The sequence below is a fragment of the Martes martes genome (genome assembly GCF_963455335.1).
Source record: "Martes martes genome assembly, chromosome: X".
Lineage (NCBI taxonomy): Eukaryota > Metazoa > Chordata > Mammalia > Carnivora > Mustelidae > Martes > Martes martes.
Window position 1 is genome coordinate 84,311,954 of NC_137897.1, and position 18,607 is coordinate 84,330,560.

At 42.1% G+C, this 18,607-nt stretch overlaps 1 protein-coding gene across 1 annotated transcript; it reads left to right on the forward strand.

The window, feature by feature from the left end:
* Nucleotides 1-1,250: 1,250 nt before the first annotated feature.
* Nucleotides 1,251-7,442, forward strand: NXT2 (nuclear transport factor 2 like export factor 2). The gene is made up of 4 exons (XM_080795294.1): nucleotides 1,251-1,420; nucleotides 2,602-2,688; nucleotides 4,219-4,363; nucleotides 5,245-7,442. Exons 1-4 carry the CDS (start codon nucleotides 1,406-1,408, stop codon nucleotides 5,424-5,426), a joined length of 429 nt encoding a protein of 142 aa, XP_080651420.1. The 5' UTR covers nucleotides 1,251-1,405; the 3' UTR covers nucleotides 5,427-7,442.
* Nucleotides 7,443-18,607: the final 11,165 nt, after the last annotated feature.

Consider the following 18,607-nt stretch of genomic DNA (forward strand, 5'->3'; position numbering starts at 1 on the left):
ATCTAGCAAAATTCCATATGCGTAACTGCAGGTCAGGGAAAGGGGGGCTAGAGCCCTGTTATGTAGAGTCATTGCATATGGGTAGCATTTGAAGTCACGTGGGAGGAGGGACGTTTTAAATAAGAGACAGCCCCCGGAAGTGACGCCAGTAAGAGGGGCGCAAAGGAAGAAAGCGGGTGGATTTGCAGTTGAAGCTAGTCTGAACAGCGTTCGGGGGAAAAATTAACGCTTGAGTATGAGAAGATTCGGAAGAGACTGGTCTCATGGCAGAGACTCAGGAAGATACCAACGAAGAAGGGAATATTTTGATGAGGAGCCAGAAACCAGTTATTCGTGGTAAGGCTATAGAGTATCTAATTGATTTGACCACCCAGAATTTGTCAGTGCCTATGAGGTGAATGGTTTTAAAGGATGCTGGACAGTGAAATCAGGTTGTAGTGGTGGTTAAAACTCTCGAGTTTGAACCCTAACTAGTTTGTGACCCTGAACGGGTTAATCAACTTGTGCCTTAGCTATAAACGGGAGAGGATTGCATTATGTGTTATTGTTATTATTATTATTATTATTGTGTTATTGAAGTAATAAGTGAATGTAGATTAAAATGCTTAGAAAAAGTACTTGCTCATGGTCATCAGGGAGTAAAATTCTAGCTGTTCTTAGAGAGTCGGTTGCAGAAGGTGGTAAATGGCAGTGTATACTAATCTTCATTTGAAGTCTGAGACAAAAACCGTATGTTAGAATGAAGGAACTTGATAAGCCTTTCCTTATGAATAGCAGATAACCAAATCCGTGACTTGTGAATAATTTTAGGAATGCTACTGAGACCGTTGGGATTCAATTCAGTGAGGTTAGATTCTTCTAGAATGTTCCAGAACTTTAAATCCTTCTGCACCAGTCATGCGCAGAGTGGTTGCCTACTTCGCCAAACTCCACCCCTTTTTCCTATAGGCTACAGAGCTAGCAGGTCTCCTCGCGTTTTTCATTGGTCTTTGGCTAGCCTTGGCCCCGCTTCTTGGAGCAAAGAAGCCCCGCTATTGGACCGTTTAGATGATCTTTGCTTGTCCCATGTCGCTAGGAAAATGGATACTTTCGGTTAGAGTATCTCGTTTGTGAAAGCCGAGGATTCCCCCCCCCCCAAGTAGATAAATAGCTAACAAATGAATACAGAAGGCAGATAGGAGAGTACGGTCGGAACTGAAGGGACGTGTACTTAAGGTGGGAACATCGGGGTGCTTTTAACAACGGACTGAGCTACTTCCGGGGGAGAATGGGCGGGTAGAGAATTCGGCGTTTGGCGGGTTTAGCTGTCTTCCTAAATATTTGGTCCTGCAGCAGCCGAGAGCGCCGGACGCGTGAAGAGGTAGTGACGCCGCCACTGCCAGAACACGCTGCTTCGGGCTCGCTCATGGCCACGTCCGTGGTGAGTGCCGGGGTCGCGGCAGGGTGCCGGGGCGCCCGGGCTCAGGCAGCTGAGGGGAGGGGCGCTGGGGCGGGCTGCCTGGCGGTCACGTGGTCCAGTGGCGAATCAGGGCCTGGCCCGCTGGGCTCCGGGGGCGGGATTCCCTCTCTGTAGCCCCTCTTGGTCCGTAGCCCCCCTATTCCCCCACCGCCCCCCAAACCCTGGCGTCTGTGTAGTCTGTTTCTGCTGGAAAGGACTCCGAGATGGGAATTGGCTAGAGGCAGGAATGTTGGGGTCTGTTTATGGCTTGGGATCTTTTATTCTTCATTATTTCCCTTTACAAATAACTTTCCATCACCTGACAGAGAAATGAAACGGATTCTTAATTCAAATAATAGGCTGGGCTCCGTGAATGGCTGGGGAAAATGTACTTACTAATCATCCGGCAGGAGAAAACCTCAACAGCATTTCTCTTCTTCGGTTCTGCAATTCTTGGCAAACGCCACTGAATTTTTACATAATGTGGGGAAGTTTCCTAAGTATGTAGTTTTTCAAGTATTTCGTTGGCCTTTATTTCGTACTCTTATTTTGTCCCCACTGAACAACTCCTTGTCATAACTTCTGATTCAGCTCTCTACCCCCCTGCCCTTTTTAAGGTCAGACCACATCATTTTTATTAAGGTTAATGTTTTGTAAAACATTGGAAGCCTACCAGTTACCGAGGAAAGATTATCAATTCCAATTTAAGATGAGAACACTAATGGGGGATGACTATGTCCTAAATACACGTACTTTAAAGTGGTGGAAAATGTAAAAACTGGAAACTTGAGCCCTGAAATTTATTTTTTTTAATTTTTTAAAAATATTTTATTTATTTGACAAAGATCACAAGTAGGCAGAGAGGCAGGCAGAGAGAGAGAGAGAGGAGGAAGCAGGCTCCCTGCTGAGCAGAAAACCCAATGTGGGGCTCGATCCCAGGACCCTGGGATCATGACCTGAGCCAAAGGCAGAGGCTTTAACCCACTGAGCCACCTAGGCACCCTGAACCCTGAACTTTATAATGTCCTAATTTGTATAGAAGAATATGGGCTGTGTATGGAAGTACAGAGTGACTGAAATAAATCATTAGTTTTTGTTGATGGGTTTCTGTTTGTTAGGGGTTGGAGGGGTGGTAATGTACACGTCTGAATTTTTTCTCCTAGGATTTTAAGACTCATGTAGATCAGGCATGTAGAGCTGCTGAGGAATTTGTCAATATTTACTATGAGACAATGGACAAAAGAAGACGGGTAAGTGTTATAGACTCTACTACTCTTTGTTAAGTACCAGGGTTTTTTGTCTTTTGTTTTTTCTTAGCCAGGCTTGCATAAGTGATCATTGTGGACTTGTTCTTTAAAAGTGCGTTGATTAGGGAAGGATGGGTATGATATTATGGAAGTGTGGGTTCTGGGATCCTCTCTCAGCTTTGCATCTACTTAACTCTGTGATCTTGGGCAAACTGCTAACCTCTCTTAACCTCATTTTATTTTTATGGTGGTAAGTGAGAAGTAACTTACTGCACTTGACATGGGGCTTGACATATGTTTACTTAAATATGTTACCTTTTTGATCCTATCATTCAGTCAATATGCTTTAAACAGCATTAGTGCTAGTAAACAGCATTAGTGTTAGTGAAGGAGTCTGCCATTACAGGGAATGTTCCCTGATTTGCTTGTTTAATTTCCAATATTAGTAATTTCTGATTAAAGCTCACAGCTGTAGTAAGTTCTGATTAAAGCTCACAAATAGGACCCACATGGTTTGGACACTTTTAGTTTTCAACAGAGCAAGTTCTCATGTCATCAGCTTATTTGTTGTGATTTATCCCTGAGTCATATCTTCTAAGTAATTGTTTCAGTATGTGCTGGAGCCTTGCCTAAGCCTCTTATCAGCATAGGACTGTTTTAGAGTGCTTTCTTTATGCTGCAGGTAGAGAAGTTAATCTCACAAAATTTCTCTTTTTTTAAGGCAGAAGATAAAAGAAGTTTCTGGTACTGATGTTTGACAAGGGACCTGACAATAGATGTTTATTGTGTCTTGCACAATAAACTTACTTTCAAAAATAAAGTAGCAAAAGAAAAGACAACATAGTTTTATTACCAGAGTCAAGATAAGGAGCTGGTCTTTGCATCCAAGTGAAATTTTAGGATTAAGCAAATAATCTGTCCTGTGACAGGCTAACCTCCTGTGACTAACTCCTGTTCCTACAGGGCTAACTGTTGAATTCTGCCTTATGTGGGCGTTAATTTACATGACTTAGCAAAGACCTGCACTAGCAAGTAATTGTGATTCTTTTGAACAAAATACGGTGTTTGAGTAGGACTAAAAGAATTCTTCCTAACACATACAACATTAAATGGTTCAAACATCAAATGACTCACCTGTACGTAAACACTAGGGTTGGAGTGGCCAGGTAGGACCGATCAACAACTTTAATTCTCAGAATTAGAAACCGGAGGGAGACTAAACCTGGTCTGGGGCTGTATGTGCTTAAAACTCATAATCTTAATTCATTTTAACAAAAAGAAACCAAAACTTCAAAACCCTCTTCCAGCTTGGATGCAAAGTGTTTTCATGGCTAAAGTGAAATCATCTCTATTAAATCCAAAATGATCAGTCAGACACCTTTGCTCACATTATCTTCCAGGGGGAGGGGGCAAGGGGAGTGGAAATAGAGGTAGAACTATGGAAATGTTTATATGTCAGCTGTAGCCCCTTGATCCATTTCTATAAAACGCTTCCCTAGAAACAAAATCTTTACCTTTTTTTTCCTCTTTAAGGCACTAACCAGGCTGTATCTGGACAAGGCCACTTTAATATGGAATGGAAATGTTGTTACAGGGCTGGAAGCCCTAACTAATTTTTTTGAGATGTTGCCTTCTAGTGAGTTCCAGGTCAATATGTTAGATTGCCAACCAGTGCATGGTAAGATCATGTTCTTTCAACATTTTCTTTTGTTTTCCTTTAGTGAGCACTAAGCTTGAACGCCAAAAGCAGCAAGCAACTTGTAGCAATAGAAATAATTACTTTTTTGAGCATGTTAAAAATGAAAAATTCAGCAGATTAAATTATTGGTTTTCCTTTGGGTGCATCTAATTCCAGAAGACCACTAGCCTTCTGTTGGATTGTGTGATTATGGTTTATTAAAAATGAGTGAGAAATTGAGGCTAAGTGTGCTTTTGATTGTTGGGAGAGAACTGAATTATCTAACGTCCCTGAATAAACAGCTCCCTTTTGTGCCTTGAAATGTTTCCAGAGAAAAATTATACCAATTTCTGATTAATGTTACTATCTTACAACCTACTGAAATTTCACAGAAGAAATTTATTCTGTTACAGGAAAAAATGATTTGGCAAGACAGAGTTGATTCAAGGTAGATTGATGTGATACGTAAGATTGACCTCTAGGTGGGGTCCTAAGCGTCAGAAGTAGTAGTTCAGGGTGATTTTCTTTCCCCTTTGTAGTTCTTAAGAAGAATAGCTTAAGAAGGTAGAGTACGAAGAAGTTCTGTTAGAAACACAACGAAATATTAATAAATACAGAAATCAAATGGTCCCATGCAAAAAGCGCTTCATTGGAGTCCCTAAACCCCTTCTGGACTAAAAATAATTTCGATATGCTTTGAAACAATAATTTAGTTTTCTGCCTTTGGGTGTGCATGCTCAAGGTTATGCTCAAGGTAAAGAAAGTTTATGAAACTTTTTTTTTCTGTGTTGTTAGAAGCAATGTCATTTAAGCCTGAAGATCTGCTTCTTTATAGATAGAAACTGTGACCTCTTCTCTTTTTTTATTTTATGTGGGTGAAGAGCAAGCTACTCAGGCCCAGACCACAGTTCTTGTTGTGACCAGTGGAACTGTGAAGTTTGATGGAAACAAACAACACTACTTCAACCAGAACTTCCTGCTGACTGCCCAGTCAACTCCTACAAACACCGTGTGGAAGATTGCAAGTGACTGCTTCCGTTTCCAAGATTGGGCTAGCAGTTAAAAGGGGGCAGAAGTCCATTCTTGTTTGGTCCATTAGTTCCAGCAACAGAAATTTATGTGAAGTAATTCATTTTATTATGGAAGCACTATAAACTAATATGTGCTGAAACTGTTTTCTTTAATACTTTTTTATTTCTAGCAGCACCTTTTCTAGTGGCTGCCTGTTTGGATCCTTGCCCTTAAGAGCTTTAATGCGAGTTTTTTACATGCCTTATATACATTTCACTAATGACATTCTTGTGATAATATTGTACACGTGGTCTCTGTATTAACACATGCACTGTGAGCCCAGCCTATTGCAAAAATGAAACCCTTTTATGATACTATCCATGGGATTTCAGCACAATGTAACTGGGAGGAAGTAGAGTTTTTGTTGTTGTTGCTATTAGCTTAATTTTTTAGTAAGACACATCCCTATTTTCAGTAAATGCTGGTAATGCAGTTTTAATATAAGGCTTATCCAAATCAGTTTCGTGAAAACATTACTAATTTAGGTTTGCATAGCTGCTCTGACTTATTAGCATGTAGAGATAGATGTTCAATAGTCTTTTTCGTGTTAAGTATTTGTTTTATGTAGGCATGTTTTCTTATGGAGTGAATTAATCTACTAAGATGTTCCTAGTTGATTCTTGAGTATTCGATATACTTAGTGGTTTAAAAACAAAACTACTTGAGATTTTTCTTGGCAGCTCCAAGTTTATAACTTTAGGTAACGAATGGTAGTGGCACTAATAGCTTTAATGGGAGAATGGGGAGTGAGAAATGGAGAGGATCCAAGGTTGGCCAAAAGTTAAGGAGGGTGGCCAAATGGTAAATTTTGGGTACTTGTTTTCTACCTCCTAAAAGTGTAGCCTATTTTGAGGATTTAAGTCATAAATTATCCTTGCCAAAATGGTCCCGAGTGTCACTTTTGTTCAAAGAATGCTTTTGAAAGGTTCTTCCAGTTCACCTCATACTTATCACCAATCTATGTCTCAGATTTATTCAAGAACTTCTGGGGGTAAGATGTCAGCAATAATGCTGACCCTGCAGCGTCTGACAGGAAAGTGGGAAACAAAGCCATCACTATCTCTATGGGACACACTTAGCTTCTAAGTCTTCCATGTGAACTTCAGGCCAAAAGTCTCCTATGTATTACCCATCCCCCAAAGTCAGTGATTTGTTCTCTGTGTTTTACACTGTCGATTGCTTTTGTTTTGTTTTCTTTCTTTTCTTCCTTATTTAAAGTTAAAATTATTTAATTTGATGATTCGTTCTTCTTATGACTAAACAGAACTGTTTGAAAGCATGTTCCTGTCATGTGGCTAGCTCTTGGTGTTTTTAAAGAGAAAACAGAGGACAGCAGATTTTCATAAGCTCCTAGACTTCAGAGGAACAAGTTGATTCGTGTTCCATCTCAACATCTAAAGAGAAAAAGCTAGCTTTGGTTTTTGTTAAACTTCAGATTTTTCTCCTTTCTTGTGTTTATTGTTTCAGTGTTTTTAAGCTAAATGTGCCAGCTTTGTTTCTCCATTGCAACTCAAAGTTAGGGTTTCTCATCACTTGCTTTGAAAACCAGTAATTCATTCACTCTCGCCCCAAACTACACATTTTACTTCTGATGTGTTAAGAGAATAGAATTAAATATGGGAGAAAGGGGTGGAACTGAAATGTAGCCCACATCCTCTTGTAGTACTGATCAAAACTTAACGCGTTATGTAAGGTCTACTCAAAGTGAGCTCATTCTAACTTTGGATTGGCCGTCTAAACCTACACCTTGAGCAGGCAACAGTCAGTGCCCGAACACTGCCTTTTGCCTTTTAGAGAATGGTCTCAAGTGAAAGCTGCACATAACTAGCAATAACTGAATTGAGTGGTTATATTATATGTTTTAAGACTTCTATATACATTGCTTTTTCCAAACTCTGTAGACCTTTTAAATGGCTGGAACTACTCTTGTATGGACTAAGACTGTATTTTTTGACATGATATTTTTGTAACTTGAAAAAATAAAATTTGCCTTGTGTCAAGTTTTTTCAAGCTTGTTTTAAGGTCTTTTATTTTTTTTTTTTAACTTGAGACGTTAGTTGTTTCTTTACCATAGGAAGTTTTTCAAACTAAAAAATAAATACACAGGTTAGCATGTTGAAAATGGGTTGACAACCTCGATTTTGTCCTTTCTCTAGCCCATCCCGTTCTTTGCCTACCACATACTCACACTCACAAGATCCCCTGTTTGAGCCAGCAGCGAGGTTTCCAGTGAGATGTTGGAAATTTTAACCTTGAGAAACTTTAGCCAAAATGCTGGAGTCAGCAGGCAGTTAAGCCAAAAGACAGTTGGTTTCCAGAAAGAGGGGTCTCATTAATTTCAATTCTACCTTAAAAATGTGTCACCAGGCACTTGAAGAGGAGTGAGAAGAGGCAACAGCCCTTGAAACCATCTCTTCACAGATGCACTTACTTTTCACAATTTAATATCCCTGAGATTGGCCGGGATCCTAAACTGATGCCGAATCATACTTGAATAGGCTTTCCCCCCTTTTCTCAGTAGTACCAAAAATACTGGTGAGTCTTAAAATCAATGGCATCTTAGATGAGGTTGATAAAGTCCAGCAATGATTTACCTAGATAAAAATGGTTAGGAGTCTACTTAGATCCGAATTTGTAGGCGTAGTGGAAGGAAACAGCCATAAGCCTAGGAAGCTAGTACCTCAAGATTCAAATTTTATCAAGTTATTTGCATGATTAGCTTTATGTGGCTGGAAGAGCCACAGAGCTTATTTAAGTATGCATGAGCCTTAGTGAATTGGAACTTAACGTGTGCCTGGTTTTTGGAAACTACCTAATAATAGAGGATGTGTTTCAAAGATAATCCCAGTGAGGTTAAAGGGTCCATGTATTTGGAGAAGGAGCAAGCAGTCCAAAAAAGGCAAGAAGATACTAGGAGTTCCCTTATTCTGGAATATTGCTGGATTGACTTGCTTGAAAGTGAGGCAGGAAATCTGGTAGAAGGGGACTTCATTTGCTAATTTTTGTTATTTAATACAGGGTATAGAAAAGACACGCATGGTATGAAGAGTAAAGATATCTAGGGGGAAATGGTGGGGCATAGTTAGCTTTTAGATTTAACAGTTGACTCTATACAATGAAAATATTTCATCAAAACACTTGGCTACCAAACTGCGGTATTCTATTAATAAATATTTGCCTTTCATTGGCAAATGCAGCTTTCTGTACAAAAGAGTTCTCAGTGACCAGGTGTGGGTCGTATAGGTCAGTCTGCTCCCTAGAGAAACACTAAAAAGAGGAAACAGTATTGCCGGAATAACATATCCGATGAAGCTAGGATAGAGCCTGTATCTCACATTGAGGTGTATGTATCTTCTAAATTGGTGGCTTTCAAAGGTTTTGCCTGAACACACAATAAGAAGTATAAAATACCACAATCCAGCACACAGATGCATACATGTGGCAAATGAAATGTTACGTCCAAAAGAAACCTCATGCATACTACTTGCAAGTTTGTACTGGTACTTTCTATTTCACTGTACTAGGGTTTTTCTTGAAAATTCTGATCACAGCCTGCTGTATAAATTTTTTACAACTTCTTAATGGACTGTAGAAGCCATTTGGAAAACAAAAAGGAACAAACATGTAATTTTCACTATCACTTTCTAGTGAGGGATGGGGTTGGGCAGCTTGGGAAAAGTGGTGCCATGTGTCAGGCATGTCACCGTGACTTAGGAATGATCAAAAACTTCCTCCTTTCATAGTTGCATGTCATAATTGCAGAGGGCCATGAAAGGCAGCACTGTTTCCTTCCTGTCGTCGTCTTGCTCCCAAAGTTCAGAGGTAAGGAAGCAACTGTTTAGTCTCTAGGCAGAATCTGAGAGTAGCATGTATGGCAGTGAAGACTTGAAATGGGAAGGAGGCCACCAGATTTCAGGTGTCCAAGAAGAGTATTGAGAAGGCATTCTGGCAGAAACCCTCTGAACATGGTCTGATACTGCATAAACTGTATTTTGGTCTATTTTAAGTCAATCCTGTGTGTGTGTGTGTGTGTGTTCCCTTTCCCTTTCTTCTTGAACATTCCAGATATGGTATATCAGCCCCTTGGTTTAACACAAGCTATGGTGGTCTTGATGGAGTCAATCCAGGTCCCAAAGGAGACCTGTAGTCCCAGGCTGATCCTGTGACCTTTGGTGACTCACTTACTCTGGGCCTCTATCTTCGTCTGTTGCATGGAGATTTTCCTTGTCTGGCCCCCCACAGGTGGTTGTGAGGCTTGAGTAAGATGACAGATGTGAAAACACTGTCACGCACAAGACAAAGATTCACTGGCTTTGGTCTCTCCCCAGATTCTGGTTCTTTGAGGGTATAGTCAGGTGACAGAGACTGCTGTCCGCAACCACAACTTGCCACGCATGGCCTGTGCGGGACTTCAGCTGCACAAGGCTCAGATTAGATCAATACAGAGAGAAAGGACTGTTTTACTGTACAAAAGCGATTTAGGCTCTTCAAGGGAAGCAGGAGTAACAATCCACAATTGTCTTTTTGAGAGGTCTTTCTGTCATGGGGGGAAAGAAATGGCCTAGAACATTATCGATTCCAATTCTCTTCCACAAGGACAGGAAGTCAGGGAAGAGTGGTCAGCAACATAAGTAGCAGGTGCCGCCAGCCCCCTTGGAGCCCTGAGCTTCCTGAGCTGGTCAACACACAATTTGTCCCCCTATCCTTTTGTACTGTTTCTCAAAGAGCCTCTGGGAATGATTTCTCCAATAAGCTTATCTGTCTGTCTGTGACAACCCAGATTCCCAGTGGTCTGGGCCCAACCTCAGAGCTAATAATTCATTGGCTTTGGATGTTGCTGGATAGAGAGAGAGAGAGGAAAGGCAAACCTGGGAGAAGGGACCAGAGGAGAAATTAGCTGGTGGGGGTGAGGGTGGGGACAGTTGGGGAAATGTTGCTTTCCAAACAACTGGAAAGAAAAGGGGAGGACTTGGGAGAGAGAAACCAGGAAATAGAGGCTCCTTGTACAGAGGATTTATAATCACACTGGAAGGGAAGTCATGGTGGTTAAGGAAGTCCTTCCACCTCGGAATAAGGACGACAACTAAAAACATAAATACACTTACACATCTCTGGGAGAGCAGTGGCAAAACTAGGAACTAGGGGGCCTCCTACCTCTGTGCGCTTCCTCCCATTTTTCTGGGGCCCTACTTTGTTTTGCTTCGCAAGGGCCCCTCAGTTGCTGACTCTGGACTATTCTGCCTTCTTTTCAAATCCCCTTTCTCATCCTATCTGGATCTCCTTTGCCCTAAGGTTCATTCCCTCAGGCTCCAGCCTCTGTTTTCAAGCTGTTTGTTAACTCATATGCTCACTATGGAAGTGATTGGCTTCAAGGTTGTACTTTGTCTGGAAGCAGCTGGAACCGTACTAGAACTCAAAGACACGACCACTAATCTTGGCCCTTTGGGCATGTGTTTTGTGTGTGAGGGATGGGAGGAGCTTGATTTGTGCCCCTCAAACTCTACCTTGCAGAAGGCAGGCTTCTACGTACTATTTATTTATTGTCAGCTATCAATGAGCCCTGCATATAACCTCCCAAATATCTTACCAATGATGCACTCTTTTGACTTCTGTTCACTGTGGGAAACGTCTTTTATTCCGCTGCAGCTCTCACCTAGCTGTTAGTGGCCTGAGAACCCTCCCAAACCCCGTTTCTGTCCCCCATCCTTCTCATTAGCCTGCAGAGCCCCTTTGGTAGCAGCCTGGGAAAACTCTAGAACGTCGTGTCGGTGTGAACTAATGGGTCGACTTGGAGTCAAAGAGATGTGGAGGTGAATTGGGGACTTGCCACTTACCAGCTGTGTGATCCTTTAGCAAGTTATTAATACTCTACCAGAGCCCCGCACTGCCTTAACTACAAAAGGGGGCATAATACTTCCATGGCAAGGTCATTGTGAAGCTTGCATGGGGTAAAAAAACCATACTGGGCCTGGCACACAGTAGTAACATACCTAACCGCCATTAAGCACCTACATGAGCCAAGCAATACTGAACGCCTCGTGCGCATTATTACCTCATTTGGCCCTGGGAAATTTTTTGAAAATTTTTGAAAATACGGAAGTTGAGGCTCCAACAAGAGAGTCACTTGTCCAAAGCCACTCAGCAGCCGAAGTAAAATCCAAAAGCAGGCCTGTGTGATCCTTAACCATTATGAGAGAATTACAAGCACATCACGAACTGTGGTGAATCCGGGAACTTCTGTGTCCTCCTTTCTTAGAGCCAAGCCTGCAGGAGACTCAGCCGCCCATATGCCCTGTGTGTATAGATGCACCCACTCAGCGTCTGCCTTTGTGGGCACTTACTCCCTTCCTCCCTGGCTGGATGGCTCCTAGAGCTGAGGGTCAACATGGAGAAGCATATTCAGTACATCAGTCACAAGTGAGAGCAGGTCTGGGGCTCCTGTCTGGAGGAAAAAATATGATAGCACAGAGCAGGAGCCACTCTCACCAGCCCCACCCCCCGCCCCACTCCTTATAAGGCAGGAAGCCCCCCACCCCAAAGCTGCAAACCTCGTCTTGAGAGGGTCACCAGGTGATACGTTGCAGGACTTCTCTAAAGGGCTCTCTTTGCTCTGTAGCTGTCTCCTGGCTTGGCCCTGACTTTCAGATCCACACCGACAGCCTGCCCAATCCTGCTTCTGCCCTCCCATCCTCTCATGAGTGTTGTATCTGTAACAATGTCCAGAGACTTCTCTGCCTAATCCTGCTTCCTCTTCCTCTCTCTTTCACAGGTGTCCACCCCCAATCAACCATGTGCTTCTAACGCCATCCCGGTATCTGCTTACTAGAGAATCCAAACTGACCCCCATGTCTCTAGTCTGTCCTTTGCCGACCTGAAGAACTGATGAGTATGGAGAGTGAGTGTCTGGTGGCTTCTCAGGCAGGTACCCTAGTAGCCTGCTTGCCCATGACCATGGATTCTTCCATGGGCAAGGAGGGGGAAAAAAAACAACAGGAGACAAGGACTCATGGGAAAGGCCCATACCCAGGCTATGGGAGGGGCTTCCTAGCTACCTGGGCAGAAGGTTGGAGTCCTGGCTGACTCCATTTGGCTCTCCGAAGGTTGGAGTTGAAGAGGGGATGGAGAGACATTTGGGCTGTCCAGGGCTGGCAGACAGGGGCAAGAGATGGAGGATGGGGAAGAGAATGCTGGGGAATGGGAGTACGGCCCAGATAGCACTGTTAGTATTCACCAGGGGACCCCAGCATACTGGCATCGTAGCACTTTACCGATGCTTTCCAAATACAAACTGGCCTGCCGAAGATTTCCGTATGCCCTAGCCTTCTCTCGCACCCTCCTCCCACCCTTGCCTTGTGTGTCCTCACACCATTGTCCCAGAACAGAGGTTCTGGACCCAGCCTGGGGTCCACAGACCTCCTAGAGCTTCAGGAGAGAGGTGGGGGATCTCCCAAGGAAATGAGTATTTATCTAGGGACAAAGGCTGTAGTTTTCACCAGCATCCCAAAGGAGACCATAATACTAAAGAAATTCCAAACTATTGGTCCAGAGTAAGTGAGTCCATTTTAATGGATTTCCTAGGTAGATCGAGCACAAAAGAGGGGACCCAAAGTAGTTGCTACATGAATGAATGCCTAGAAAACAGAAATGACTCTTTGTAGCAAAAATGAACTTTGAGATAAGACATAAAGCTCTTAGCATGGTACCTGACACACAGTAAGCAATCAGTAAAAAATATTAAAATTATTTTCATCGGGGCACCTGGGTGGCTCAGTGGGTTAAAGCCTCTGCTTTCAGCTCAGGTCATGATCCCAGGGTCCTGGGATCCAGCCCCACGTCAGGCTCTCTGCTCAGCAGGGAGCCTGCTTCCCTTCCTCTCTCTCTGCCTGCCTCTCTGCCTACTTGTGATCTCTGTCAAATAAAAATCTTTAAAAAAAAATTATTTTCCTCACCATCATCACATGGTCAGTCTTTGAACAGGAATCTGGACTCCGGGCTCACTGAACAATAGTGTATTTGACCATTTTCTGCCACAATGGACATTAATAATTTTTTAAAATGTGCCCAACTCATTAGTGAGAAAACAATATTGTGTCTCAGTTTGGATTTCTTTCATTGTTAGATAACTCAGTAACTTCTAAACTTCTACCTCTAGTCATGATCTCCAATGCCGTACTTAAAACCAACTGCCAATTCCAGTGCCTAACGGACAACTCTAACTTCATTTAGCAGGCCCCAAATCAAAATCCTACTTTGGAAAATTTTCTTAAATGTACAATTAAAGTATGGACAACAAAATCATTTAAGATAGGAGGGACTTAGCATGTGTAAACTAAAGGCCTGGTCTTATCCTCCAATCTGCTGTACCTACACCATGGCTCATCTCTGTAAATGGCAACTCTATTCTCCATTCTTCCACCATGCAGGCCAAAACCTGGAAACCATCCTCAATTCCTCCCTGTCTCTCATACCCCACAGAGTCTGACCACCTCTCACCACCTCCACCAGTATTATCCTGGCCTATATCAGGATTGTTGCTCAAGCCTCCTGCCTTGCATTCCTGATCCCATTCCAGCTGATTCCCAACACAACAGCAAGAGAGGCCCTTTAAAAAATGGAAGTCTGATCATGCCACTACTCTGCTCAAAACTCCCCAGTGTCTTCCCACCTAATTTTAAGTGGGAGCTGAAGAGGAAGAGGGAGAGGTAAAATGACAGAGAGGGAGAAGTGGAGGGAGAGAGAGAGAGAGAGAGAGAAAGATAGAGAGAAAGAGATTATAAGGAATTGGCTCAGAGGCTGAGAATTTCCAAGATCTCCCATCAGTAAACTGGAGACCCAGGAGAGCTGATGATTTAAGTTCCACTCCGAAAACCACCAAGCTCAAGACCTAAAAAGAGCTGATGTTTCAGTTTGGGATCAAATGCTGGAAAAGACCAACATACATCTCAAACACTCAGGCAGGAGGAGTCCTCTCTTCCTCAGGCTTTTTATTCTATGTAGGCCTTCAGCTGATTAGATGATGCCCACCCACACTGGGAGGATGATGTGCTTTACTCAGTCTACCAACGCAAATGTTAATCTTGTCCAAAAACATCCTCACAGATATCCCCAGGATAATGTTTGACTGAAGAGATGGACACCCATGGCCTAATCAAGCTGACACATAAAATTAACCATCACACCATCCTTCCTAAAAAGGCACTTTTTTAAAAAAGATTATTTATTTATTTATTTCACAGACAGAGATCACAAGTCAGACAGAGATCACAAGTAGGCAGAGAGGCAGGCAGAGAGAGAGGAAGGGAAGCAGGCTCCCTGAAGAGCAGAGAGCCCGATGTGGGGCTCGATCCCAGGACCCTGGGATCATGACCCGAGTCGAAGGCAGAGGCTTTAACCCACTGAGCCACTCAGGTGCCCCAAAAAGGCACGTTTTATATCACTCTCTATCCCCTTACTCTGTTTTATTTTGTTCCAGAGCACTTTTCACCACTGATAAATTATATATCTCAGTTTTCACTGTTTGTCTTCCTCCACTGTAAGTTCCAAGGAAGAGACATTGTATATTTTGTTCACCTAGTACAGTGCTAGTACTTAGTAGTTGCTCACTAAATATTTGTTAAATAAATGAATGATTGAACTGAGCATTAGTGAGTATGAACATTTATAGCACTTCATCTGTGAAATAACACTTCATTTCCTTTGCCAGGTTTTCCACTAAAATTTCTTTATCTTTTTCTTAATTTTTATACCTTTGGCCATGCAGATATTTCATGTCCTTTATCCAGTCAAACATGGCACTCTTTTCCTTTTTAACTTCTGATGTTCATAGTCAGCTTAGGGCAGTATTCCCTACCCCCAAATGATAACTATATCCTTTCATATTTTCTTCCAGAACTTATAGAGGTTTGGGGATATTTGATTTTCTTGGGCTTTTATAAAGTTTAGATTCATTTGATCTTTTTTTTCACTAGGTGTAAGCTGTAAATAGAGAACTGACTTTATTTTTGCATTCCTATTTTAGGAAAATGTGTGTCAGGCTTGCTACTATAACTGGCCAGCAAACACTGAGTTTGTGATTCCCATAATGGATTTTCCTGCCAATCTCTGCCATGAAGAGAAGTAAGATAACCTCACCCACCTCCACTCTCTCCTATTGTCAGATGAGAAACCAAGGGATTAGGGAAAAAAGCTCGGAAACAGAACTCTGGACAGAGGAGGGGCGAGTGCCTTTTTAAAAAGATTTTTAATTTATTTATTCGAGAGAGAGAGAGAGAGAGAGAGAGAGAGAATGGGGGAGGAGCAGAGGAAGAGGGACAAGCAGGGTCCGTGTTGAGTGCAGAGCCTGATTTGGGGCTTGATCCCAGGACCCTGAGATGATGACCTGAGCGGAAACCAAGAGTCCAAGGCTCAATGGACTGAACCACGCAGAAACCCCACGGTGAGTGCTTTATTGACATAATATATGCCATCTACTCCCAAGAGACTATCTTTCCTTAAACCTGTCCTCTGAGCTCCCATCTCATTTATCCAACTGTCTGATTGGCATCCTTTTTGGACAGCTAATTGCCATATCTGACTTATGTCCAAAAGTGAACTCGCCATCTCCCCTACAAACCAGTTCCTCCTCAATGAATGACACCACTGTTGCCTTAATTGTCTCTCCACCCTAGAGCAAGCCACTGTGCCATCATCTCTTGCCTAAGCTGCTTCAGTATCTTCCAGCATGATCTCCTTGCTTCTGCCCTTGCCTCGCTAGAGCCCATTCTCTGCCACACAGCAGCCAGTGATCTGAAACAGAAAATCAGATTATGTTACATCCCTCACAAAACCACTGGGGGATTTTCTTCTAAGTTTCTGTCTACAAGTTGGAATCTTTACACCTCTACAAATCAATTGTCCACAGGCCTGGAGCAAAGCGACAGAAACTAATGATTGTCCTTCAGTATATACCTTTCACTTTTCCTTTTAATGATAGAAACCCCAAGTTTTAGATGGGTACTCCCCTCCTGGCTGAAGACTATATTTCCCAGCCTTCACTGCAGCTAGGTTGAGGTCATGTGACTGGAATCAAAGCAGAAGTCATATGTGCAAACTTCTGAAATACACCTTTAAAGGGAAGGTACACATAGATATGACAGTAAGAGCTGGAGAAGCCATCTTAGACCTTGAGATAGAAGCTTTGTATTAGAACACTTTATCTCCATTTCCTTTTCTTCTGACTCCTGTTACCATCACCATACTTTAATAAATTCTGCATATTACTTTGAGCTTTAAAAGATATTATTTTGTTTTTTAAGTGGATATTTATTTAGGTTTATCCCTTTCATTTCTATTCATTCCTTCCTGCATTTTTACGCTTTTACCTGGGACCATTTTGCTTCTACCAAAGATTGGCCTTTATTATTTCTTCCAGCATGGGTTTGGTGGTTTCTCAGGGTTTTTTTTGTTTGGAAAAGTATTTTGCCTTCTTATTTGAAGATGTTTTCATCATGTATAGAATTCAAGATTGGCCATTAATCTCTTTCAGCACTAAATCCAGCACTCTGTATTCTAGCTTCCATTATTTCTATTGAGAAGTCAGCTAATATCTTATCATTGTCCCTTTGAACATAAGGTGTCTTCTTCTTTCTTTTGGCTTCTTTTAAGACTTTCTCTTTAGTTTTCAGAGATTTGAATGTGATGTACCCTGTGGCTTTCTATGTATACTTGGTGTTTGTGGTGCTCTTGAGTCTGTGATTTTATATATCTTTAAACAAGTTCTGTTCATTCATCTTCTTTATGTCCAATCTGCTGTTAACCCATCTAGTGATTTATTTTTGTATATTTTATCTTTATAGTTCTAGAATAGTCATTTGTGTGGGTTTTTTTTTAAGATTCCAGTTCTCTGGTGATGCTCTATACATTGTCACCTATTTTCTTAGACATATTAATAACATTTATTTTAAAGTCCATGTCAGATAACTCTAATGTCTGTGTCACTGAGCCTTTTTCTATTGTCTGTTGGCTTTTGAGGGGGGTTGCTCCCATTACTTTGTATACATGGTAATTTCTTATTGAAATGCTGAAAATTGTATTTGAAAAGTTGGAGAAGCTCTGAATTATGCTATCTTTCTTGAGAGAAGGTCCCCCTATCTTCTAATAGTCACTGTGGGAGGTCAGAATTCACCTAAACCCAATAGGGGACTAAACAGATGTGAAGCTCAGCTTCAATCTTTGTAAGGCTTAGTCTACCCGTGGTACACTCCCAGTCCCAAAGTGTAGCCCTTTTGTAACTGAGAGCCTGAGGGGTCTTACTAGGGCTCTCAGTTCTTGGCAAGTACTAAATTCAAAAGTTTTTCCCTTAAGTGTTACGGGATGTCTGAAAACTCCAGACTGCTTTTCAATGGCTTTCTACTTGGTTCCTTAGCCTCTTGCTCTCCACTGCTTAAGAATTTGGCAATTGTCGAGAGCCTGAGTGGCTCAGTTGGTTGAGCGACTGCCTTCGGCTCAGGTCATGATCCTGGAGTCCTGGGATCGGGTCCCACGTCGGGCTCCCTGCTTGGTGAGGAGTCTGCTTCTCCCTCTGACCCTCTCCCCTCTCATGTTCTCTCTCTCTCTCATTCTATCTCAGATAAATAAATAAATTCTTAAAAAAAAAAGAATTTGGCAATCATCTTGAGTCAAAAAGCACTGAGTGCCTGGCTAACTTCTCTGTGCTTCACCTCTGTCTGGGATATTAGCCCCTTGGCAGCTCCAAACCCCAATTGTTTTCTCCTCAGCTCCATGCGATTTCTGAAAGCTCTGATGGTTTCACTGCTTCTTGACAGACAACTTGGTCTAGATTCTCAGTTTCTTGTCCTGCACTAAGAGTCAACAAATGCCCAAAAGCTTTACCCAGAGGCTCACTTCTCTGTTGTCTCCTTTTCTCCAGGACCTTCAATCCTCGAGGTATCTCTGACTGTTTTGGCAATTCCTGATACCTTCAAATAGATGGCTTTTCTAAGTTGTTTTCATGCATTTGTTCTGCAACAATGTGTTCTATCATAACTAGAAGCAGAAATCTCTAATTAATACATGCAGATATAAAGCCATTAATAAAATATTCCCTACCATGTTTCTGATGTATGATCTTCGACACTCATCTTCCTAGAATGTTCCCTAAAATGTCAAAGAATCTGGAACATTGTCCAGAGCTGC

What these genes read in the sequence shown, in the direction of transcription:
- NXT2 (XM_080795294.1), top strand. An exon ending in CAATGGACAAAAGAAGACGG is followed by an intron (nt 2,689 to 4,218) that starts GTAAGTGTTATA and finishes TTCCTCTTTAAG; the next exon opens with GCACTAACCAGGCTGTATCT. An exon ending in AGATTGCCAACCAGTGCATG is followed by an intron (nt 4,364 to 5,244) that starts GTAAGATCATGT and finishes ATGTGGGTGAAG; the next exon opens with AGCAAGCTACTCAGGCCCAG.